The sequence below is a fragment of the Falco rusticolus genome, chromosome 10 (genome assembly GCF_015220075.1).
Source record: "Falco rusticolus isolate bFalRus1 chromosome 10, bFalRus1.pri, whole genome shotgun sequence".
Taxonomy (NCBI): domain Eukaryota; kingdom Metazoa; phylum Chordata; class Aves; order Falconiformes; family Falconidae; genus Falco; species Falco rusticolus.
In genome coordinates, this window is record NC_051196.1 from 18990887 (window position 1) to 19016597 (window position 25711).

Below are 25711 nucleotides of genomic sequence, written 5' to 3' on the forward strand. Positions count from 1 at the left end.
AAGGGACAGCACGAAGGGAGCGAGGTCCCAGCAACCTTCCCTGGAGGAGGAGATGGCAGTGCCATGGCTGAGGCTCTTTGCCCTCCTCCGGCGCCACCGGCGCAGCCTCCCCAGGGCCCATAACCGCATTTACACTGTGGCGCCGGGGAGGCAGGCGGGAGGGTAAACAGAATAAAGAGCAAAAGCAAAGTTAATGGCTTCGGAAAGCGGCGGTGGTAAATGGCAGAGGCTCCTCCGTGGGGAAACTGCATGCTGGCTCGGCATGTCTTGGCTCTGTGGCTGCTCCCCCCCTGCCAATTAAGACTGAACCAGTGCCGATGCTGGGTAAACAGAGAGGAACATGACCCTCGGGATGGCTAATGAGCCACATCTCCACATCGGGAAGCCAGCAAATGGAGCTGGTGAGGAACCTCTTGATGGGAGAAGGCAGAGTCGGCATGGTGCTGGGCTGACAGAGCAGAGAGGGGCACCAACCGGCTGGTGGTGAGGAGTGTGGTTGGCAGCCAAATTCCTGCCTGATTTTGGCTGGGGTTTGGCCAGCCAAAAACCTAACTCTGATGCAGAAGGTGCTGTGCTGACTCACGCAAGGGCCGAATCATCCCTGTCCCCCCTGACCCTGAGCACTACCAACCTGCAGGAAGCACAGCTGGGACCTCAGCATCCCCTCTCCTGGGGTGCCAGGGGGCAAAGAGAGGCCGGGGGGCACTGGGAGGACCCCAGGGTGGATGGAGGTGGAATTAGGGGGACACCAGCTCTGCAGAGGAGTGACAATGTCATGCGCTGAGATACGGCAGCAGCACGGGACTCAGATTAGCCCTCAGCATTTGAAGTTTGAAAGCCAGCACTGATAGAGGAGATAGGGTTAAGCCAGATTAAAGATCACACGGCTCTGGCGGCTCGGAGCTGGCTGCCCCCATGGCCCCCAGCCCGAGCAGAAGGCAGCCTGACAGGCAGTGATATCAGACGGTCACCCTGCTCAGGAGCCACCCTTACCATGGCTGCCCGCCCCCGCCCTTCCCCGTGGGGCAACGTCACTCCTTGGGGACCATGCTGGTGGCTGTCCCATGGGCTGGAACATCCCTGCACTCCCTGGGGACCAAAGGGGACCTGGGCACCCACATCGGCCGGTGATCTGTAGCAAAGTCCCAGGGCAAAGCAAACTGGGGGAACGTGTGAGACCCTTCCCAGAGCCCCGGCCTGATTGAGCCGCCCCTGCTCCCCATGACGGGGCCAGAGGGGACCCAGCTCTTCCTGCCAGCCATGGGCAGTGTTTTCCCAAGGTGGTGCCAGCTGAGCAGTTGTGCCAGGGCGAGCAGAGCACAGGGTAGAGGAGAAGGCAGAAGAGAAGGCAATGCAGAAAGCAAGGGAGAGGGCAGAGGAGAGCGCAGAGAACAAAGCAATGGAGAAAGCAATGGAGAGAGCAGAGAGCAGAGGAGAGGGCAGAGGAGAGAGCAGAGAGCAAGACAATGGAGAGAGCAGAGGAGAGCGCAAAGGAGAGCATGACAGAGAGAGCGTGATGGAGAGCGTGCGATGGAGAGTGCGCGATGGAGAGGCAGAGAGCACAACAGAGATCAGAGGACAGCACAGTGGAGAGAGCAAAGGAGAGCGCACACTTACAGGAAGGACTTCATGTCCAAGCCGCGGTTGCGGATTTGCCCCACCACATGGTCCCAGCTGCCAGGATTGGAGCGGCTCCGGCCACCAGCCATCCGATGCTTGGAGCCGGCGGCGATGCCCTGGCGCGCCTGGCCGCCGCGGGAGCCCCGGGGGTTGCCGGCGCTGGCGGAGGAGCCACTGTGGGCCTGGAGGTGGCCCAGGCTCTGGCTGGTGGTGGGCTGGCTGTGGTTGGCGCGCTGGTGCTGGCTGAGGGGTTGCTGCAGACTTTGCTGGCGCATGAGCGTGCGGGGCCTCTGGCATTTGGGGTCGCCTGCTGAGGTGGGGATATACTCAAGGGTAGTGGCTGTGGACAAGGTGGAGTCCTCGAAACTTAGGGAGAGGAAGGGCAGAGGAGAGGAGAGAAAGGAGAAGAAGGTGAAGGGGCAAAATTGGAGGAAGGAAAAGAAGAGAGTTAGAGAGAAGATGCCCCAGCGCAGGGAGCGCTCCGGCAGGGGCCAGCGGATGCAGCGACCGGTTCCTCTGCCTCTTGGCCCCGGCTTGGCCTCGCCGGCAGCACAGGGCTCTCGCGCCGCCACCATCTCACCCATCCTGCCTCCCAGGCACCGTCCCGGGCTGCTGGAGGGCTCGGTTGTGGCACCGCAGCACCCAGCCGGCTGGGTGCCCTCCCGCTCCCGCAGCTGCTGCGCAGCCAGCACCTTCCCAGCACGCCGGCCGACTTCGTCTGCGAGCTAATTAGGCTGCTGCGCGAAGGCGAATCCCGCGGCGCCCACTCACGTGCTGCCAGCCAGCCCGCCCCGTCCCCATCCCTCCCAGCCCAGCACCCAGCTGCCAGCACCGCCGGGTCTGGCATCCCCCATCCTGCGGGACTGAGCCCGCTGGGGGTCCCACAGCGATGGAGGAGCCGAGGCCGCCGTGGTCGTGGCATGCCAGCAAGCCAGCTGTACCCAGGGCCAAGCCAGGCTGCCAGCAGCGAGCAAGCCCACTGGGATGGGAGTCCAGCCGTGCTCCTGAATTGTAGGATGGGGGTGATGTGGATGTGGCCCTGGTGGGACAGGGAGAGCAGAGGAGCCCAGCGCTGGGCTGGACGGGCTTCTCTGGCCAGCAGAGAGGGAAGAGCAGTTGAGAGGCTGGCAGGGGAAGCAGTGGTGCCCATCGTTGGCCATGCAGCTGGCCCCACGCTGGGGCAGCAGCACATGCGTGGCACGGCCTGTGCAGCCGGGCAGGAGCCCCAGGCACGGCGCTGATGCCCACAGCAGCCTGCAAAGCTATGGCTGTGAGACCAAGGGGTTCAGCCAGCCTAGCAAAAGTCCTTGGGGGTCCTCGATGCATGACGGCATCCCCCCACCCAGAACCACCACACTGCCTGGCACTGGGGAGTTGCCTTCAGCAGCAGCCACCAACCCTACCCCAGTCCCTGCACTGCCCGGGGACGCTGGGGTGCTGGCTGAAACTGCATAGCGAAGCTGTGCCGTCGTGCATTGCCAGCAGCGGGGGACAGGGAGGGAGAGGGGAAAGATAAATAGCTTTTAAAATAAAATGATAATTAAAAAAAAAAAAAAAGAGGTGAAGAAAGAGCAAAAGGTGAGTGAGAGAAAGAGAGGAGAGGGAGGGAAGTTGAGAGGAGTGGAGAGCCAGGATGGATCTCGCCCCGTGGCCGGGGTCAAAGGCACACAGGGCACTGCCCAGGCGCTATGCCGCTCCCCCCGCGCCTGCCGCCGACCTCCTTTTGCTTTCCTATCAAATCCTAAATTAGTTCAATTTACAACCTCTCAGTCACAGGAAACTAAATCTGGCTCCTCTCGGCGCGGCGCCAGCTGGAGGCGCGAGCTCCTGCCAACACCGTGCCAGGCGGCAGCACGCCCTGCCCGCACACCCTGCCTGTGCCCGGCCGGGTGCCCCCATATCAGGGGAGCGGTACAGCAGCCAGCCCCCAGAACAGCCCCCCCTGAAGACCCCAGACCCGAAGACTCTGCGCAAAAGAGATGCTGAAAGGGAGGAAGCTTCACCAGCAGCCTCCACATCCCCTTAACCCTGCCCTTGCCTCCTGTGCCAGCCCAGCGTGCTGCAGCGGCTGTCTATCCATCGTCCGTCTGTCTGGCCCCGGCCCCTCCAGGCTCTGAGGTGACCAGGCAGGGCAGCAGAGCCCGTCCCCACGCTGGCATGGCACGGCTGCCAGTGCAGCCCGGCTGTGAGTCAGTGAGAGTGGAGGTGCCGAGCGGCGCGCGGGCGCGCGTCTGTGGCTCTCGGCACGGCAGCTGCGCGATGCCTTTTCTTAGCCGGCCTTCGCACATCATGCCAGAGGAGCGCGGGCTCCTGGCAGGTTTCACTTCGCCGCCGAGACTGGGTACGGCTGAAGGCTGCGCAGCTCCCCCTCTTCCTTGCCTCTTCTTCTCGCCTTCCAGCAGCCCAGCCGGAGCACACCAGCATCATGCCAAATGGGTAGCTGTGGCTCCAAACAGCAGCGATACCAATCTTTGGGCCCCCAGGAGGCATTTGGGATTTGTCCAAGGTGGTAGGACTGGCCTTTCTCTTTTGAAAAGGTTTTCTTCCCACTGATGAAGCTGGAAGCAGCAGCAGGGACAAGGCACGCCAGCCTTGGGAAGTGCCTTTGCCGTTGCCACCGAGCTCTCCAAGGATGCTGAGGCCGCTGCCAGGACCTACTGGCTATTCAGCCACGAGCACAGCACTTGGGTTGCCGCACAACCAGGGGCTGCTGCGTCCCAGCGTGGGGAACCGAACCAGAGCCCAGTAATACAGGACGAAGCCCACAGCCATATAAACTACCTCCATCTCCCCCCACAGAGCTATGGTCACTGCCAGCAGCAGAGGGTCTCGCCGAGACCCCCACCCAGCCTGCCTGGGCCATGAGCCCTGCAGAGTGTGACAAAACTTCAGGTTTTCCCTTAAATCTGATAAACCACCAATCTTCCCCAAGTGTCGCCCAGCGTCGGTTGGTGGAGCCACAAGTGAGGTGCCAGCGCCAGGTCTCATGGCTGTGCCGTGGGTCAGGGGAGTGCCACAAAGGAAAGAGGCTAGCGATGCCCCGCACCATCCCTGATGGTCACATCCCAGGGATGGGGACATGGCAGAGCAGCTCATGCCTTTGGGCCATCACCAAGATGGTGCCAGCTGCCCTGGAGAGCCTCACCGGCGGTGCCAAGGCACTTTTCATCGGCATTGAGCAAAGCCACCTTTGGTGCTGGAGCACCCAAAGGCGCTCCTCCTGCCCAGCTGGGGCTTGAGCCCCTCAGCCTATTCCTCCACTCCCCCCCAGCTGACATGCTGCCGAAACACCACGGGGGGCCTGGGCAGCTCCTCGCCTCCCTCAGCATGGTGGGCCGGGGGGTCTCTTGGTGGCCCCCGTCCAAGCGCAGCCCGCAGTGGGGAGCGGGTGCCCGGGCACGCTGGCAATGGTGGGGGTCCGTGCCGGGGTGCCGTGCCGGACCATGTGTGCTCACTCACTTGGACAGGCTGAGCTTCCCTGCGGCCAAGTGGCTCTGCACTGTGTGCCAGCGGCCGCGTGCCGCCTTCCCCGCGCTGGGCTCGCTGTGGGCAGAGATGCTGCTCTTCATGCCGTCCTCGCCGAGCCGCTGCTTCTCCCCAGGGCGGCCGTCACGCTCCCCCGCCAACCCCGCAGCGGCCGACGCCGTCAGCTTGGCCCCTGATAACAGAGAGCCACTGGGCCAGGCCGGTGGCCAGACCCCCCCAGACAGACAAAAAGGGAGCCGGACGGACAGATGGACGGACATGGAGGGGGGGGAGCCGTTTGATAGGGGTGGTGGGTACGAGGGGAGGGGGAGAGAGCCAGAGGGGGACAGACAGACAAGAGACGGACAGAGAGAGAGAGAGAGAGAGAGAGAGACATCAGCACTGCAAAAGAAAAGGGGTCCTGGCCAGAGGGGTGCGCGGGGGCCTTGGCAAAACCATCCAAAATAAAGGGGGAAGGAGGGCGAGGGTCGGGGGGGGGGGGTCCCGCTCGCCGGCAGCCCAGCCCCGGGGGGGACCCATCCCCGCGCCGAGGGGGTGCCCCCAACGCGCAACCCCATCCTGCGCCACCGCGACGGGGTGGGGGGACCCGCCGCGGCCCCAGCTGCCCCCGGGGGAGCGGGAGGGAGGGGTTGCTCGTCTCCATGGGGCTGCCCATGGGGTGGCGTGCAGGGAGCCCAGGAGGAGGAGGAGGGCAAGGAGGAAGAAGGCGAGTGGGTGCTGCCCATATACTCACTACACGGAGCAAACCCGGTAAGGAGAGACTCACTTGAGGGAAAGCCGCGGATCACCATACGGGGCGTAAGGTGAAATGTTTAGTATAAACTCCTTGGGAGGGTAGGAGCTCCATTTCTGCTGCACTGTGTTGTCATTGTTATTCCAAAAGTCTCTGTCTAGATCGCTACAGCGGCCGGAGACCAGGGGAGAAAGAAAAGGGAAATACAAGAGAGAGAAGCTGAATTCCTGTGAGAGGGGAGGAAAAGCAGCCCTCCGCCCCCGGAGCGCCGGGATCCTGCAGAGAGAGACAGGGCGCGCGGCCGCCCACCCCTCGGACACCAACACACACACACACACACACACAGAGACGGATGGATGGACGGAGGGAGCAGGGCAGAGCTGCGGAGAGACAGGAGCAGGTGGCTCCGTTGGCTGGGAAGGAGAGAAGGATGGTACAGGGTTAGAGAGGTGCCAGCGAGTGCGGTGCTGGCGCGGCATCCCTGGCACACGTGTCCGTGCATCCTTAGCACCCACGTCTGTGCGTCCTCGCCTCCTCAGCAGCTGGATCCTGGAAGCGCACGCTGCTTGGTTAACTGTGATGCTACTGTATGCTGGAGACTCCTCCAGGTCCCCTCCTGCCGAACCAGTCTGAAGCCTGAACCTCCTGGCCCCAGCAAGCTGTCCGCAGCACCCCATGGCCTGGCCCGAGCTGTGCACTGGGGCTGTGGAGCCAAGCAGCTCCCCTCCAGTGCTGGGGTCTTGAAAAGTCGCCAGTGCCCAGCCCTCACGCCCCTCATGCCCACCTGAGGCTCCGGGTTGAGCCCAGCTGCAGGGATGGTGCCAGAGCTGGGGAGGGAGAGCCACCTGTGCTGTGCCAGTGGGAGGGGATGTGCCTCCCACTCCAGTCCCAGCTGGGCATGGGCAGCCCTGGTGTGGCCAGGAGCAGCTGGCCAGGCTGTGCCTGGGTGGAGGGGTGCCCAAGGTAGCCCCAGACGCCTGCACCCCAATAACACCCTGGGCAGGAGGCCAGGCCAGCCAAGAGAGGAGGTTTGCAATAGCCTTACTCCAGGCAGGGGCTATTTTCTTCCTGGTAGCCTGGCCCTGGCTCCTCGCAGGAGTCCTGCGGGGTGCCAATGGGTGCAGAGGGCAGAGCTGGGGTGCCCAGGAGAGCCCGTGATGGCTGCCACACACCTCCCCCCTTACTCCAGCACCGTGAGAGGCCCCAGCTCCGCTCTCCCTTCCCCACGGCATCCCCAACCCAATGCCCATGGTCTGCAGAGCCGTGCCAGCCATGCAGGCAGCGGGGCCGGGGGGGCTCCACCAGTGGGGCAGGGCTCAGGCCCTGCATGCCCAGACCTCGGGTTACCCATGCTGAGGTCCCCATGGCTCCATCTGGTCATGCCCGTGACTCGGTGGGTGAGCCAGGAGGGGTACCTGAAGAGGTCTGCCAGCTCTCCCAGTCTTCCAGCGCCCCTCTGCCACTGGGGCTGGGGGACTTGGGGACATGTCCACCCCAACCAGGGCAACCATCCCATCCCGCAAGCAGCTGCAGGAGGAGCAGGGATTGGCAATGCTTTGGTAGGATGGTGGGCACCACCCATCGCTTGGTGTCCCCAGCAGCCCTCGCTGCTCCCGGGACAGAGCTGGGCAAGCAGCTGCTGCCAAACTCGCTCTGCCAGGGCTGTGCTTTGCATGGACCCTCCTCCCTGGGAGCAGAGGGATGGCCACCTCTGTCCCCAAAGAGGAACCTCCCTGCTGCTACTGGGGGCGGCACCAATCCAGCACGGGTCCCCACGCGGGCAGGGCACCCACGACCAGGGGACAGTGTGTGGCAGAGGGCAGGGTGCTGAGTAGGCTGCGGCTGTGCCGGACCCGTGGGCGAAGAGGCTCCTGGCACCACAGCCCCCTGCCCCTCTCCCCGCAACCCTGGCACCTACTTGATGGTTTTCTTTTCACTGCGGCCTCGGCTGGAGTCTGGAGTTCCCACAGTCTCCAGGGAAGTCTTGTAACGCTTACCCTGTGGTGAGGAGAGGGAGAGAAGAGTCAGGGGGCAGCAGGGAGACCCCCACTGCACCGCAGAGCATCGCAGCAGAGGATGGGGATGGGAGCTGCCAGGGCTGCACCTCCATCATCTGAAGGGTTTGACCTGGGTTTTGCCCTTTTCCCTTACAGCCTCCTGGTCGATGGGCTCCATCCCACCAAGCTGGGCAGCAAAACTCCTGATAGCTTCATCCCTGGGCCCTCACAAAGCAGTAGAGGCACAGGGGAGACACTGGCATGGCCGCCCTGGCTCTTGGGCACCATCCCCAAAAGGCTGGAAGGCAGGCAGGGGGCTCATGCCCTGCATCACCCCAAAGGCAGAGCAGCAGTCACCGCTTGCGCACCCCTCCACGGCCTCACTGGGGGAGAAGCAGGTAATTTTAGGATTAATTGAACCTGAATTAATTGAGTTCACCTTCCCCACTGAAAGGGAAGAGCTGCCATATGATAATGAAGCAGGCGCTTGCTCCTAACTGGGGCTTGTAATCAGGGCACTTCACTGTGATTTCCGATGGCAGGTTCAGCATGCTGCTCCGATCCAGGGCGGACAAGAGCATAATTAATGCCAATTAGCAAACAATTAGGAGCAGAGGCTGCTCCACACAGGTGTGGGGAGGCTGAGGTGGGATGGGAGCAGCTGCTGGAGCAGGCTGGGGTTGCGGACCAGCTCTCCCACCATGGTGGCCTTGGACCCATCAGCATCCCTTCTGCAGGAGCCAGCCCCGCACGCAGCCTGCCCATGGAACGGAGTATTTCTCCCTTCTCCTCCTCCCCAGCCTCGTCACCTCTGCACGAGGCTGTCTCCTTGGCAGTGCTGCGCCAAAGGACTCCCTGCGCCCTCAGCACAGGTGTCCTTGGGCAGCCACGGGCTTGTCCTGCCGGGAGCTGCAGGGATGCCTGATGTCCTTGCATGCCCATGAGCTAATCCTGCTGGGAGCTGCAGGGATGTTGGATCCCCTTGCATGCCCATGGGCTAATCCTGCTGGAAGCTGCATGGATACCCAACCCCTCAGATAACTCGTGGGCCATCATGGAGGGAGTCAGCCCTGAGCCACATGCTCAGCGTTGTCCCCAGCCGGCCATGGTAAAGGGCCTGTGGGGACATGGCAGCCACGGCTGCTGGCCCCCACTTTCCTGGCACTAGTCAGCCCAGGGCTGCCGTGCGAGCACAGCCTGGGGCCAGCCCGGCAGCCGCCCAGAGGGTTTGGCCGTGGTTCCCACTCAGCCGTTCCAGCTCCATGCGCTGTTGAGGGCCGGCCGGGACGCGCCTTTCCCTTCTGTTGTAAAATTGCAGCCTGAATGCCTTCCTGCACGATTTATACTTGTTTGTTCCCCTGCCAGCTTCATCCCTCAGCACAACCATCCCTTCTCCTCCCCAGCGCCCAGCCCTCCGCCACCTCCTGCTCCAGCCTGCCCTCTCTGGGGTGGCACCAGCCAGGCCTGGAAGCCCCTTCCCACCTACCTCCCCTCTCCGCACATCATGGTGGTTCCCACCGCCCTCACGCTGCCTCGTCCCCAGCTGGACCCCTTCTTCCCTTCCCAGGGGAGAGCTGCCTTCCCACGGCTTGGGGAGAGCCACCGGCACCGCCAGGGTGGGCATCTCCTGCAGAGGAATTGCTGCCACCATCGCAGCATTTGACCCAGATTTGGATCTGATGGCAAAGGAAATGTGGCCAAGCACGTGGCCGGACCCTGGTGCTGGGCTGCTCCAGGGAGAGGAGGAGAGGGAGGAAGGAGGCAGGGCAGGAAGGAGTGCTGTCCCAAGCCAAAGGCCCCCCTGCCACAGTGGGGGTCAGGGAGGGAAGCCGGGTGGCCTGGGGGGCTGGGGGCTGGCATGGGGGGCACAGCAGGCGGCAGGGACGGCTCACGGTGCCTGGTGCTGCCAGGGACAGGCTGGCTGCCTTCCCACCGGGCTCTTCCAGGCAGGAGTGTGCCCAGCAGGACAGGGGCCAGATCGTTACTGCTTGTCGCAAATATATGTATATATGTATTTGGAAACTTCCCTTTATGCTGCACAAACAGTTTTGCCCAAACATTTAATTATCACATCTCCTAAAGAGCAAAATAAAAGCTGCAGCCGGCACCCACCGCAAACCACTCACAGCAACTGCCTCTGCCCACTGGCAGCCGCGCACCTCGCTATCCCGACAGCGGGCACTGCCCCCCACCCATCAGGACCCCCCGCCCCAGCCATCACCCACGGACAGAGGGTGGCCAGGACCCACATCCCAATGCACCCCAGGACCCCGGGAAGGAAGGAGGTATGCCTTGTGCCTGCTCCCAACCCCAGGCACCCCCCAGCACAGGGGCACTTACCAGTTTGCGCTGGCACCACTGGCAGATCCCGCAGAGTACGATGGTGATGCTAAGGCTGACGGTGGTGATGGCTGAGACGAGGAGGACGTCGCGGGAGGGAGCCCCTGTGGAGGAGCAGAGCAGAGCTGCCACTCAGCCAGGGGACAGGGACAGGGTCAGCCCCGCACCTGGGGGTGTCCCCGGCATGGGCATGAGTACAGCACCCTGCATGAGCACCCAGGGAGAGCTGGGCCAGAACGGGGTGGGCAAAGGTGGGGAATATGGTCCAACTAACAGGCTCCATCACTGTTGTACGACAGCCCCCAGCTCCATGGACTCTGGGCTCCCAGGGGACTGCGTGCCGTGGCCTCCAGCCCTGGCCATGAGCACTCCCCGGGAGCCCAGGTTGGAGCCGAGCAAAGGCTTTAATCTCTGCCAGCACCCTGGGAGTGCTGGCATGTCCGGCAAAGGTCACAGCATCAGCACACACCTCCTGCTGCGGTATCGCAGCATCATGGCTGTTCTGTGTTGCTTCCCCTTCCCCTTTGCCTTCCTAATTGCCAACCCTTCCCCTTGTCCATCCCTTCCCCTTTCCTCTTTCCCTTCTTCTTTGCCTTCCTAATGCCCATCCCCATCCTTGCAACTTCATACTCTTCCCCTTCCCCATCCCATCCCCTTCCCCTTTTCCATTCTCTCCTGACAAGCCAGTCAGTTCCTTGCTGGATCTGTGCCCCTTCCATCAGTGCCCTGCAGCCACCCCACCTTAGTGGTCCCCTCTGGGTCAGCCAAAACCCACATGGATTCACCCCAAAGGGCAGTGCAGGCACTTGGCAGGGGCGGGGGCTTCTGGGGAGGGGATCAGGCAGCAGGATTCTCCCCAGCCTGGCCACAGGGACAATCCTGGGGATCCCAAAAGTGGGGGTGGACCCCTCTGCTGCTCCAGCATCACCCTCCATGGGCACTGGGGATGGTTACACGGCCAGGCAGGCATCTCCTACCCACCTTGCTCCTGCCCTGCACCCAGCCAGCCCTATGGGCAGGAAAACCCCCTCACCGGCCCCCAAGAGACCTGCCTGCCCCCCCCCCCCACCTCCCCCCCTGGCACTGGGTGTCCCCGGCATCCAGCAGTCCCGCCTCAGGCTCTGAGCCCATGGCCATGCTGCCAGCAAACAGGGTGGCCCTGGCACTGTGGGAGGATGAGTATGGACCCAAGGTGGCTTGAGGGGGGTCCAGCGGGACCCCCAGCCCAGCTCAGCCCTGTCTCCTGGCAGGAACCCCCAACAGTATCCCTGTGGGAACCCCACAGCCAGCTCTGCATCCGGGGATTGGGACAGGCCATCGTTCGAGCCACAGCTGGCAGTGGGAAGCGGCGAGGCCAAAGCAGTTCGCCTGGAGCTGTACTGCAATATAAATATTAAACAATAATTGTTAATAATTAATTTGCCCGCAGACCTTGTTATTGTAATGAAATTTGCCAGTGGCTCAGAGGCTGGCGTGAGTCAGAGCATCCCGGGCAGCTGGACCGGGGCGCAGGCATCCCTCCGGCATGTGGGGGGGTCCCTGGTGCCACCAGCACCCTACTCCCGCCCTGGTGTGCAGATGGGTGCAGACCTGTAGCCCCACGGTCTCCGGCAGAATAAAAAAAGAGAAGTAAATGGATGATGGCAATAAAGGGGAATTTTATAAAAGCCCCTTAAGCAGCCATGTGGCCGGCACTGAGCCCCTGCCAGAGCGGGATGTAGGGGGCAGGAAGGTGATGAAGTTATCCCGGGGGTCTTCAGGGGACAGGGCTGGGGGTGTCCTGGCTCCTGGGCCATGGCCAGCGCCCCGGCAGCAGCACAGGCAGCTGGCACACGTGCTCCCTCCATCCAAACCCAGCGAGGGGGGCTCCTCCACTGCTCCTCGGTCACGAGAAGCCTGTGTATAAAACTTGCTTAGCAACTGTTGCCTAGTAGGGAATTTGGGACCAGCCCTTAATTTCAAACATTTATAAACCCCAGCTAGATAAGCTGCTGGGGGGATATAAAGCAGCTGTGCTGGTGGGGAGGGCTGGGGCAGCCCCCCTTGGGATGTTCAGCACACAGGGTAACTGGGCAGGCTGGTGAGGCTAGGAATGGGGGTGAGCCCTCCTCTGCCCCCCACAAGCACTGGTTCCCCCCATGGTGCTCCCCACAGCCCCGTGCCTGGGGACACTGTGACACGAAGCAGGGTGCCCTGCCTGGCTGCCGTGCATGCTGACACAGCGGTGAGTGACACCCACCGCAACCCCTCCAGGCTTAGCCTGGAGCTTCAAGAGGTGCTTTGGTCCTTGCAGGTCAAATTCCTCCCCAGTGTACTATGGTGAGAGGGAAATCAAAGGGGAGAAGGTGAGGGGAAGGGGCGTATGCTGCCTGCAGAGGTGCTGCCACGGCACAAATGAGGGATTAACCCGGCTCAGGAAGGAGCAATCCAGCGCGGTGTCTGGGCCCTGCCACCGAAGGGGTTGAAGAGGGACATTGGTGCATGCCAGCTCCCATGTGCTGTACCTGCCCCCAGCCAAATTCCCGTGCCAAGCTGCCACCACAGCACCAAACCTGGCATCACCCGGTGGAGCTGCTGGTCACACCGGGGGTGACCAGGGAGGCTCCCGGTGGGTTCCGCGCTGCGATGCTGGGGGCTTACGGATGGCATGGCTCATAGTCCCCGGTGGCCTCCAGGCTCAGCCACATGGGTCCCTGTGCACAGGCTGGTGCCAACCCTCCCCAGCAGGGACACATGTCCCTCAGCCCGTGCTGGCCATGTCCCCAGGGCTCGGGGAGAGATGCTGGCCCCCAGGGTGCTGCTGCCCTCAGCACAATTTGAATGACTCGTTTTCCGGGCAATTAGCACTAGTTAATTAGAGAAGCTGAGTGGATCAGAGCTCCTGGCTTGTCCCCAGCCCTGAGTCCCTGCCCTGGGGCATTGCATGAGGTCCCCAGGCCAGCAGCATCAGCTCTGTGGTTGGGATGCTTGGCGTGAGGATGCTGTGGGGCAGGTGGCCCTGGACACAGGGTACAGAGGGGTTGGGTGGACACATGGTTGGGAGTTGTGTGACCATGGTATGCATGGGGACACAGCCCTGAGAACGGGTGAAAAACACGGCGCTTGTTTACCACTGTCTCTGCCTCCTCCTTCCCCACTGCTCACATAAATCTCTGCTCTGCTGGCGTGGATACAGCCAAGAGCATGCGAGATGGTGGTGCTGGGACCTCAGCCCCACACACTGGGGGGGTCCACACCCCTGCCCTGGAGTCCCTGCAGCCACATGCCCCCCCCTTAAATCACCCCTGCCCTTCGCTGGTCCTGCCTCATCCCAAGAGCACAGCAAGGGGCTGCTCCGTGAGCTGGAGACCCCTCATCCGCCCTTGGAGAATGTTAAGGGGTTGAAGCGCTGTGAGGGCACCAGGGCTTGGGGCTCCCCAGCCCCTCGCGCCTGCTGGCAGAGCAGGGGATGGCTGCGGAGGCTGGGAAGGGAGGCGGCGCGGCCCTGCAGCTCTTTCATCAGTATTCAATGTCACTTGATGGGATATAATTCCACTTTTACAGCCGGTTATTGATGAGGGGATTACCTGCCTCGTTAGCGCCGCAGCTCTTCAGCATGGGATTTGTGTGGCACCACGTGAGCAGCAGCCGGCTGCGCTGGGGGAGAGGATCCCCACACCAGGGAAAAGGGTCCCCGCATGCAGGGAGAGGGTCCCCGTGGCAAACCCCCTCCCACAAGCCTGCACCTTGGCATGGAGGACCCTCACGGGTGGCCAAGCAGGTCTCCCTCCAGTACCCATTGGAGCCCCCTGTGCCCACGGCCCCCCGGGGTGCTGGGGAGCTGGGGCTGGCAGGGGCAGTGGCAGCGTGCCGCCATGTGCTCATCTTCCGTAAGCCGCCGCTCCTGCAGGCGCAGGATTAGCTGCCTCTGGAGTGCGAGTGAGCTCCGGCCTTTGTGGCTGTGGAGGAAACACTTCAAAACCCGACCCGAGCACAAGCAAGAGGCGCAGAAATCCAAGAGGGATTATGCTTCCCTAAGCAGTGTGTAAGCCGCAGATCCTGTAAGATCGGCCCGGCGGAGACAAGGCGCTCACGGCAAGAACTGCTGATGCCAACGGATTCGACATGCAGCTGAGTGCTGGCACCGGCAACGTGCAGGGAGGCAGCCCCACGCCGGGGTGGCGGTGGGTGTTGGTGCTGCGGCAGAGCCAGGCACCCCTGCGCAAGCAGCCCAACCTGAGGACACCCCGAAGTGCCTCAGCCTGCTCCCATCTCCCCCCTGGCCTTGGCCCTTGTCTTGTCGGCGTTGTGCACTTCAACGGCCCTGTGCATCTCAGTGGCTTTGTGCACCTCGGTGGCTTTGCACATCTCGGTGGCTTTGCACATCTTGGTGGCCCTGTGCACGCTCAGCTCTCCATGACAGACATCGCTTGACCCGCACACTCAAGGCAGCTACACCCCTTTCCCCCGCCGATCACCTTCCCTGGTAGCAGAGATGCCCTGTCTCCCTGTGCCTGTCCTGGCACTCAGACTGGACTGACAGCTTCCCCATCATCCCCAAATCCCCACCACTGACCTGCACCAAAGCCCTCAGCCCCGGAGCAGCACTCCCCGCCCTGGCACACAGCAGCGCCGGGAGGGCAAAGCACATGCAAGGGGCACCCAGGTGAGGGTGTAAGCTCCTGGCCGCTCTCCGAAGCAAAAGGCTCTTGCACAGCACAGTCAGGCTGGAAATCTCTTTCATGGAATGGCAAGTGCCCAAGCGCTTTGGATGAGCAGTGGGCACAAACCGACAGCATCTGCTGGCACTGGGGCTGGTGCTGACCTCTCCACAGGTGCCTCGGTGAGGACAGCCCTGGCCAGGCTCTCAGGGCCATATTTTTGGGTGCAGAGCCTGCAGTGCCCAGTTTCAGGTGGGCACAGCATCTCTCTGCAGCTGCTTGGTATTCCAGCCCCATCTCCCCTCGCCTCCTCCCACCTGCCCTGGCCCAGCAGTGAGACCCATCGATGCAAAGTACCCTGGGGAAGAAATCAAAGCTGTGTGGAGCCCCCCCCAGCCCCAGCCACCCGCTGTGCTCTCTGGAAGTGACGATCAAAGCCTCTCCCCACAGCCAGCACACCACAGCTCCACGCAGAGAAACTTCTCCGTGTGCCAAGCCGCCTGCCACCACCGAGCGGGTGCCCGGTGTGCCAGCCCGCGGCGCTGGCTGCCTCGCCAGACCGGCAGCGGAAACACGTGCGTGCCCAGGGAGGGGGGAGCGGGAGAAGGTGCCAAGCAAGCAGCGCATCCCCACCACCACATTTTGCTGTGAGCCACCGCAAGCCGCTGAGCCAGGTGGGATGTGACGCTGAGCCCAAATGGGGATGATGGGACTGGGAAGGGGATGGGGCAACATTGTGGAGTGGGGGATAAGAGGGGGTCTGATCCTGCCCCATGTGGCATGAGAACATCCCCTTGTGCCACGGAAGGGCCGTGTCGTGGCGGAGGGCGGCTGGGCGGGGAGCGAGGCGGTCACATTGCCACGCCGGGGCTTCCCAGATGCTGTTTGCCTGGCACCAGGCCATTAATTCCTCCTCTTCTCATCCTCCCACTCATTTGCTAGATATTTCCCAAACCTCTTATTTTTAGGTTGCAGCTGAAAAGCTGTGAATTTGCAGCTTTCACTCCTGTGCAGGATCCCGGGTGCAATGCGGGTGGGAGCAGGGCAGGACCACGGTGGGGCTGCCCAGTGGGCAGAGCAGGCAGGCAAAGCTCATGTCATCAGCACAGGTGGAGGGAGAGGGGCTTGGCACAGAGGGGCTGCCGGGATGCAAAACCTCTGAGCAGGAACGAGGCCGTGCTGTCATCCCTGGAAACAACCCGATGGGGATTTTGGGGCTGCTTTGAGCCAGGCTTGGCATGCCATGGGGCAGAACCGGGCGGCCGCAGAGCTGGCAAGCTAGAGGGTTGAGATGGCTGGGTCCAGCGGCGCCACTTGCTCAGGGGCTGCTGGGGGCTGTGTGGCTACAAGCTGCTCAGCAGGGGACATTGGGAGCTTCATGGCTGTCCCGCTGCCCTGGCGGGGTCCTGGCCAGTGTCCCATCGTCAGACAAGCCTCAGGGGAGAGGACCAGTGCAGCACCACAGCTCAGCACCCCAGGCATGCCCAGGGTGAGAGGGAAGGGAACAGGCGTCTGTTCTCCATCTGTGCATCTGTCTGTCTATCTGTGCATCCCCCTCTCCAACACATCCATCAATCTCTCCATCCATCCATCCCTCATACACATCTGCTTCTCCATCCAGCCATCTGTCCATCCCCCGGAGCTGTCAATCTGTCTGTCTCTGCCTCCTCCATGCCGAGCTGCCTGCCCTGGGGGATTTGCCTCCGGACTGCCACAGACCCCCAGGACTGCCACCGACCCCCAGCGTGGCGCTGCCTCCTCTGCCAGCGACCCCACTGGATGGGCCGGCTGGTGCCAGGCACAGTGAGTTGCTCCCCGTGGGGGCACCTCTCCCCCAGCACCCATGTGCCTGGTGCTGCAGTGATGCCAAGGCATCCAGGCCCAGCAGAAGCACTGCACTGTCCCTGCCACATGGGCTCTGCAGGAGGGGGACACCCTCCTCAAACAGCACACGGCTCCTTCAGGGTGCAGCTGGACATCCCCTGTCCCACCCTATTGCCATGCATGGATGTGTCCCTCGGGCCCTGGCACCATGGTGATGGGCAGAGCAAGAAATTCATGTGATAGAGGGTGGGACGGGTCCCTCATGCACCCAGGTTTCATTTCATACCACCTTCACGGAGCAAGTCCCTGCTCCTGGTGTGGATATGGCACTGGGGTTGTGCCTCAGCCACACAGCCCTACCCAAGGCCAGCGGGCACCGCAGCAGTTGGTGCACCAGCGTGGCAGGGCTCACCCTCCCACCATGGGCCATAGCCATCCGGATGGGTTCAGCCCACGACTCCCCACGGAGAGGTGAGTCAGAGCTCCCGACACCCTGTGGCTGCTCTTGGCACCTGCCCCTGAATCAGCCGGGTCACAGGGAGAGGATGCTGAGGGCACCCAGCGCCTTGCCAAGCCCCCCGCTGGGCAGCCCTGCCTGCCGGCACCCCCCTGCCTGCACCCCCCCAGGCGCGCTGCAGCCGTGCCTCTGCCCTGCTCCAGTATGTGGCCGGCGTGCGGCTGCATGCACCACATGTTCACGTGCTGCTCAGCGACACCACAAGGCCCTGGGCAACGCATGCACATCACCACCACCAGCCCCGTGGCACAGCACACCCCACTGCACCCTCGGGCAAGGCCCCAGCGCCAGCTGGGACTGCCACCCATACCCCCTCCGGGCTGTCGCAAGCAGAAGCTCGCAGTGGAGGGAGAATTTGGCAAGTGAAGGCGCTCCTGCCCCCGGTGCGGGGCTATTTTTGGCTAAGGATTTCCGGAGAGGCGTGTGGTTTCTCTGCCTAGTGGTCCCCACTGCATCTCTCCTCCTGAGGAGCACCCAGACCCCCTAAGGACTTTCTGCCCCCACGTCTGAGTCCCATGGGGTTTTCACCCATCGCCCTCCCCATTTCAAACCCTGCTCCTGACAGCCTCGTGATGCCCCTCATCCCCCAGCGAGGCTGGCTTCTGCTCAGCCCCTGCTCCAGGTCATCTCTGCCCCAGAACATGAGCCCTGCAGTCCTGGTCATGCCTGTGCCCTGTAGCCCCCGGGCATCACCCCCCACCCCAGAGGCAGCCCCAGCCCCACACGACCCAGGCACAGAAATCTCTCCTGGCAGTGGCAGCAGGCACGGAGGAGCAGGATGGGCTCTCATGCCGAGCTGCACTGCCAGCTCTTGTGCCGCCGCACCGCCGCCACCACTTAGCCTCTCGCCCCAGGGCCCTCCATCATTCCCAGGCACTTCTGGTGACAGCGGGAGAGAGGGAGGCAGAAAGCCAGAGGCTCCTGGGGGACAGGAGCGAGCAGGCTCCATGCAGCCATGCCCAGCCCCATGAGCCCCAGCTTACTTCCCCAGCTCCCTGTCCCCCCAGCAAGGCAGCATCCCCCAGCCACTGCCTCCCAGGACCCCCGCTGCTGCTGAACTTTGTGGCCAGGAAGGCCACCATGGGGACAGGAGCCCCACAGACAGCTCAGTGCTGGGGGGATGCTCAGGATCAGCCACAACCCCCAAACCAAGGGGCTGGCAGAGCTGGGGGAGGAAGAGGAGGGCCAGAGGAGCACACACGGGAAGATGGAGAAACGCAGCTGGTAGTGGAGGAGAGAGGAGGCAGAGGAGAGGAATAAAGGGCAGAGGAAGGCCCCAGGTGGAGGACTGGGACACAGAGCTGTGGCCAAGAGCCCGGGGCAAGTGGGGGTGATGGAAACTCTTCTGTAGACCTTGGTCCCTGGGCTGCATCCTCCAGTGACACACACACTGAGACCCTGGGGGAGCAGGGATGGCCACCCACAGGGGAGCAGGGATGGTCACCCATCTCCCCCCACCCCGCAGCCACCAGTGTCCCACAGACCCAGCTGGAGGGGAAGGGCTGTGCACACCTCATATCAGGGGTGCCCAGAGCCCCCCAAAGTGCCGCCTCAGGACTGTCCCCATAGTGTCCCCCACTCAAAAGGGCAGGGAGACGCGCTGCTGCGTTGTGCCATCCCTCCGCCACTGCCCCGGCTTCATCTCCATCAGCGCGATCGGTCGCTTCCCTGTCAAACCTCATTAACTCCCCCCAAGGTGACCCTCTCCCTCCTGCAGCAGGGCTGCCAGCAGAGCTGCCCGGGGACACCGGGAGGGGATGGGGTCCTCGCAGGACACCCCCAGCTCGCAGTCGGGCACAGAGCACCCCTGCACCACCACCGGGCTGGCACCCACAGCGGCGCAGGACCTGTTGCTTGGCACAGCCTGACCCACCACCCCCTGAGCCCACACGTGCACCCCAGTCCCCCCAGATGCATCCCGGGGAGCCTGGCCACCCGCTTGACCCTCGTTCGATGCTTTCGCTGCCGCTCTGCTTTTGCACACAGTCCCTGCGCGCCGGCCACGCTGGTGGCTCTTCGAAAGCCCTTCCTCTGCTGAATCCATCTATAATAGATATTGTAGCTGAGCCCCCAGGGGCCGGGGGGTGGCAGCGATATTATCTGCATCTGTCTTCATTCCCCGCTCCCCCGCCCTTCCCCAGCAGGCTGAAAAGCCGCGAGATCAGGCGGTGGAAAGCCGCCTCCAGCTCCTCTCCTGCTCCTTGGTGTGGCCGGGGGCGGGGGGGGTGGGGGTGTGCGGGGGGGGGGGGAAATCAGGCAGACCTCCCAGCCAGACCCCCTGCCTGGCTGTTGCCCCCAGTCCTTGTCCTTATTGTCCCCTAGTCGTGCAAGGGCCCTGGGACATGTGTCTCACACGTCTGCGTGTGTGTCCCCCCGGGCACAGGGAGGCTGAATGGGTCGAAGGTGGTGGGGAGAGAGCAAGAGCAGGCAGGACCCTGGGGAGGGAGCGGTGAGACCCTGGGAGGGTCATCATCATCTGCATGGATACCCCAGTGCCACCGAGGATGGGGTGGAGCTGCTGGGGGGGGGGGGGGGGGAGGGGGGACATGACCACTGGGGGACAAAGGGACAGGGTGAGGCCATGGGAGATGATGCTCCGAGGTGCAGGCAGGACCATCCCCTGGGCTTGAGCCTGCTCCCAGCACAGCAAAGGGGCTGGGGGCTGGCAGGGAGGTGAACCCCAGCCCTGACCAGGATGAGAGGGCTGGGGGGGCAATGGAGCTGCCAGCGCTGTGCCTGCGCCGTGCGGGACGCATGGCTGCAGCAGGTGCCTGGCTCCCAGCGAGGCCGGCCAGCCTGCACGCTGCCAGCCCTCTGCTCTTTGTCTGCCTTCCCCGGCTGTCGTGCTTTCCCCCATCCTCCCAGCTGCTCCCCGCGCACCCCAGCCCCCTGCCTGGCCCCTGCCTCACTCCTCAGGGTATTTCAGCTGATTTTGAATCGGGTTATCAGCTTTTGTCCCAGCCCTGGGAACCTGCTCCTGCAGCCCCCGGTGCTCGCCGCGCCAGCACGCAGAGCTCTCCATCGCCCGCCCCGAGACAGCGCTGGGGGAAAACAGGCAGCTGCCTGGTTATTGATTCACCACCTCCGGCGAGTCCGCCGCGGCACAGCTCTGCTCGGCATGCTCCGGCTGGCCAGCAGGAATGCAGCCTGGGAGCATGGGGATGTGGGGCAGGGGGGTCCAGCCCCCCCCCAGCACCTGCTTGATGCACTGAGAATATGAAGCTGTTGAGGTGCAACTGCCTCCTCAGAGAGGGGACAGCTCGCAGGGACAAGGATGGAGCAGGGGGGTCTTGCATTGCAGCAGGGAGGAGGGAGCTGCCCAGTGCATGTGGGTGGTGTGGGGGACATCATCGCTGTGGCACAGAGGGCACCTTTGTCTTCAGACCCAATCTCTGCTTCGCACTCAGCCACAGCTCTCCTGACACATCACGGGACATGGGTAGCACAGGCAATGGCCCTGCTGGCAGCACAGTCCCCCATGGCCCCCCAGCAAAGCCACCCAGCTGGGGGGAGTTGCTTTGGGAAGCGCCTCGGCTCGGTCCCAGTTTCAAACACCTCTTGCCAGCCAAGACCAGACTCCCTCGGGCATCTCCCACCCTGGAACCAGACCTCCCACCCCCAGCATCACCTCGGAGCTCCGCCTTGCCCCCCAAAGCCCCCTTTCCCTGGGCTGCAAAGCATGGCACAGATGGTAGCAAAGTTTCCCAAATTTCCCCACATGGCATCCTCTCCCTCCATGAAACGCGGCCAGTGCTGGGGGCCGCAGCCACTGTCCCCCGCACGGTGACACAGAGCAGCCTCCAGCCGAAGAAGCCGGGCAGGGATTTGCAGGGGCACAGGCATCGCCTCACCCAGGGATGCGGTGTGGCAAATGCCTGGCTCTGGCCAAAGCCAGCGGGGGTGTGAGCCACTAGTGCCCTCCCAGCCTCCATCGGTGGGGCACAGATCCGGTGCCTGCGTGGCACCACGGCTGAGCAGCGGCATGGGAGGAAAAGCAGGGGCAGGGGGAAGGAGTGAATGAAGCAGACCGCGTCCCGGCACCAGCTGAGAGCTGCCAGCCGGGTGTACAAAGCCCCGGCCTCACCACAGCACCCCCCAGCCCCAGGCACCACAGCACAGCCGCGGCCAGTGACGTGGGAAAACTTGCACGTGATGGGAGACCCAGCAGCCAGGGACCATGGGGCTTGTGGAGCGGGGAGAGGGGGTCTGCCCCCCCAAACCCCAGGAGCTCAGGCTCTGCTTTGTAGCCAGCCGCAACACAGCCAGCCGTCGGTGGGCCACCGAACACCAAGGGGGACGTCGGGCAGGGGCAAGGCACAGGGGGGCAACCTGGCGGCAGATGTAAAGTTTAGAGGGGAAATAACACAGGTGCCAATCTCGGGCAGCGGGAGGGAAGGGCAGCTCTGCCACGCTGCTGGCGGGGACAGGCTGGCGTCCCTGCTCTGCCACTGACCCACCGGGTGACCTTGGGCCAAGCAGCCGGCGGTGCCGTACTGTGCTCCCCTGCCCGCTGGGCATCCTTGCGGGGTTGTGGGGATGGGGCGGCACGGGACCAAGCTGCTCCCGGAGTGCTCAGCCTCTGGGCAAGTGGAAGCTTCCCCTCGAAGGCAGCTTGTCTGGAGCTGCCAACTGCCGGGCAGCACTGAGGCTGTCACCTGCCGTGGGTGACAGCGTGTGGAGGTCCCCAGCGCTGCCCCAACCTGCCGGCTCCTGCAGGCCTGGCTGTGGCAAGCGCCTGCGGCTCACCCCAGCGATACCAGCAGCCGCGCCGGTGCTCCCCCGCGTCCCCGCCGGCACGTCCCCACGCCACCGCAGGACACGCCGTCCTTCTGCCCGCCGGCGGCTGCTCCCCGGGCCCCGGGACACCGCAGGTGAGGGCTGCCAGGCCCCGCTGAGCCGCACCGCACCGCCAGCATCCCTTCCTCGCTGCACCGGCTGCCGCCAGTTCGGCAGCCCTCACCGGGTGGCTGCGCGCCCCAAAGCTCCCCGACAGCGTCCCAGATTTCTCGGTACGGGGCCGACTGCTGCCTCCGGAGCATGAGCTCAGCAAAACCGCACCGCTGAAAAGCCCCTTCCCCACTCGCCCACCCCAGCAGGCGGAGGCGCAGCAGGACGGGGCTGGGGACCGGGGCTGGGGACCCCCAGAAGGATGGAGGGGACCGGTGATGAGGAGTGGGGTGACGCGCTGCCCGCTGGATGCTCGTCCAGGTGCCGGCACCCAGTGGGGCTGGGGGCTCAGCCCGGGGGCTCGCCACGGTGCTCCCCCGGGAAAGGGGTGCTGGCCGCGCGGGCTGGGGTGTCCCCGGGCGGGGGCTTTCCCCGAGGGTGGGGGGCAACGAGCGGGGCCACCGGGGCTCCAGCAGCTCTGCAGGGCGGTGACTCATTTGAAAGCGGCGGCGGTGACTTTGTCCCCAAACTACCGTAACTCCCGACCGGCCGCTCCGGCAGCGCCGCAGCCGGGAAGGTGTGTGTGTCGGGGGGGGGGGGGGGGGGGGCGCAGCCTGTGAGCGGCCCCCGTGGCCCGGCGGGGGGCGGCACGGACCGGTCCCGGCGCCGGGGCCGGGCAGGGGGCGGGGGCGGCGGCGAGCCCCGGTGTGCGTGTCCCGGTGCCCGGCGCTGCGCACGGCGGGGCTCACCTGCGCTGGCAGCCTCCGGGTGCAGGTACATGGTGGCGGGCGGCGGGGCGCGGCGGGGCGGCGGGGCGGCGGCAGCCCGGGGCGGCGGGCCCGCGGCTCATCAGACGGCGGCGGGCGGCGGCGGGGCGGGCGCGGGGGCCGCGGACGGCGGCGGGGCGGCGGGGGCCCGCATGCGGCGGCGGGGGCCGGCAGCCCCGCGGAGCCCGTGCTGCCCGCCCGCTGCCTGCCTGCCTGCCGCGGGGTGCGCGCCTCGCTGCGTGTGCGGGTGCGTGTGCGAGTGTGTGTGTGCGCCCCGATCGCGCATCCACTTGCTGCTCGCTGCTGGCGGGAGAGGAAACTGCAGCCGCCGGGGAGGTGGGGGAGGGAGGGGGGCGTCGGTGCTGCGCACGGAGCGGGGGGGCACGGCCCCGGCACGGCCCCTGGGGCTGGGGACACGGGCGGGCAGCGGCGCGGTGACACCCGTGGGACACGCGTGCCCCCCCCCCCCCCCGCTGCGTTGACGGGACGGGGACGCGCGGGGTGTGCCCCACGCGGTGCCACACCCGCAGTCCCGCACAGGCGCACAGGCGGTGCCGCACACGCACCCCGCTACCCACACGCGGGGGACCACATGCGCGCACCCACGCACCGGGGCCGCGCACACGGGCGGCGCTGACGGCGGGGCCTCGTGCGGGAGCACGCGGGCTGACACACGCACAGGGGGGGCACGGGGGTCCGCACGCGCGGGGGCGCGCACACGCACAGTACCATCCCATGGGAAGCCCGAGCGCACCCCGGGCGCTGCGCACCCGCAGGGGCAGCACTCCCGGGTAGCCCCCCTTCCCGCCCGCCCCGCCCCGCACGCCCCTCGCCACCCCCGCAGCTTTCCCGCTGTCCCGCTCCGCCGGGTTCCAGGCCGGGTTTTCCCGGTGCCGGGGCGCGGCGGCCGCTGCCGGGGCACTGCGGGCACGGCGGGCGCTGCGGGCGGCGGAAAACCCGGCGCGGAATCCTGGAGCGGGTGCGAGGCGTGCGCTCGCTCCCGTAGTCTCCCGTCCAGCACGCAAAGGCAATTTGTGCCCCGGCGTTAATTGCTTGTGTAACGTTTCCTACAGAGATGCAGGCCGAGAGCAAACAAACGGGAGAACTGCTGTGCGGAGCGCCCAGGGGTGCACAAACAGCGGGGCCTGCCAGGCACCTGCAGCTCCCGCCGCGTCCCCGCGGTGCTGGCCTGGGAGTCCCCGGGGTGGGAGGGAGCGGGGCCAAGGAGAACCCCCTGCTTGGTGCGGGAGGTGCCCCCAGATGGAGGCAATGGGGCACAGGAGGGGAACAGCAGGTGGGGGCTTTGCTCGCAGGATTGGAGGCTGTGCCCGCTTCCCCCTTCTGCTGGGGCGAGGGGGTCAGAGAGCCACCCCAGTACGGGCTGATGGGGCTGGGACACTCACCCGGATGGTCCAAGGCTTGTGGGAGCCGCGAGGGGCAAAGCCCGACCTGGCCTTGCAAGATGGAGGGGATCAGGTGGAATCTCTCTGGAGTCAGACTGGGCTGGGAAGAGCTGGAAAACCACCGTGAGGGTTCAGAAGCTCTTGGGACTAAACCTCGACTTTCCTTGCCCTCAGGCTGGGTTTTGAGCAGGGAATGAGGCAGGAAATATCTCCTTATAATAATGTCTAAAGCAAAAGAGCCTGCAGAGGAAACCCTGAACCGGCAGGGACTGGATTTAGGGCTGGGACTGAGCTGGGGGCAAACGTGACCCCAGCGCCGTGGGCTTCCCGGGCAGCAGGGTGCCGACACTCGGCACTGCCTGTTGCGGTGAGGCCATGTGAGTGGCAAAGGACCCAGTCTCACGTGCCCTGACTCACATCACGGGCTCCTCGTAGCCCATCCTGGCATGCCGCCTGCCACAGCGCCTGCCTAGGGGCTGGGGCTTCTCCCAGCCCCTCGGAGCTGGGCCAGCGACAGCCCGGCTTGGGGCCGGTGCCAGGAGCACCGGTGCCCGCGCGCGGGCGGCAGCTGGTGTGGCTCGCTGGGGAGCCGCGTGCCAGGCAGACTCCTGCACGTACACCCAGGCGAAGCTCTTCCAGCGAGGGGGCTGGGTGCCAGCCTGCTGCCGGCCCTCTGGGACCACGGGCAGGCTGGGGAGGAGGCAGCAGCCCTCTGCCCCTCTCTGCTCAGAAGCTGGCAGAGCCTCCTCCTGGGGACGCGTAGCTTTATTTTGATTTCCCACCCACCCCCACCCCCCTTTGTGGGAACCTTCTCATTAAACCCTTGGCACAAACCCTTGCTTTCACTCTGCTTTTCTCCGCTTGCTTCCCACACACTCTTCAGCAAGCTCTAAAATCCGCATCCCCGCACGCACAGACATCCCGGCAGCACCGTAACCTCCCGCACCCACACAGCCGCTCTCCGCCGCCGCCCGCCGTCACTTCCACCGGGGCCAAGTGGGTGTAAAACGCTGCTGACTCACGGCAGAGCCGGGCCCGGCGCCTCACTGAGTGCCACGCGTGAGCCTCTGCCGCCGGCCGGGCTCCTGCTGCGGGGCAAGCACCTGGCTGGGTGCTGAGCATCACCGGGGGATGCTTTTCCCTGCCCATCAGGCCATCATGGAGGGAGCAAGTTGGCTGAAAACACAACACACCCAAGGTCAGGGAGGTGGCTGCGTGGGGAGATGAACCCCCATAAATAATGAACTTGGCCTGCGATCACCCCCATCACACCTTGCCTCCCTGTGGTGGAGATATGAGCTGCCTGCCCCCAGCCCTGTCTTCTCCAGCCATTCTCCCAGCATACGACCCTGCACAACCCTGCAAACCCCTGCTCCCCCAAACCCCAGGGCAACCTGAGACCCTGCTCCCCCAAACCCCTGGGCAACTTAAGCCTCTGCCAACCCAAACTCCTGGGTACTCCAAATCCCTGGGCAACTGGACCCCTGCCATCCCAAC

General features: G+C 64.6%; 1 protein-coding gene across 4 annotated transcripts in view; it reads right to left on the reverse strand.

Moving 5' to 3' along the window:
• The window catches only part of SYT7 (synaptotagmin 7), a 32719-nt gene extending 9836 nt beyond the window's left edge, over positions 1–22883 (reverse strand). Inside the window, exons 1-6 of one of the 4 annotated variants that reach the window (XM_037401771.1) lie at positions 22794–22883; positions 10177–10280; positions 7758–7837; positions 5873–6004; positions 5080–5295; positions 1618–1986 (exon numbers count right to left, since the gene is read on the reverse strand). In XM_037401771.1, the coding sequence (XP_037257668.1) occupies positions 1618–1986; positions 5080–5295; positions 5873–6004; positions 7758–7837; positions 10177–10280; positions 22794–22824 (932 nt within the window). In that variant the 5' untranslated portion in view covers positions 22825–22883. The remainder of the gene's footprint in view (positions 1–1617; positions 1987–5079; positions 5296–5872; positions 6005–7757; positions 7838–10176; positions 10281–22793) is intronic. The other 3 variants (XM_037401772.1, XM_037401773.1, XM_037401774.1) reach the window with 3 other exon arrangements.
• Positions 22884–25711: the final 2828 nt, after the last annotated feature.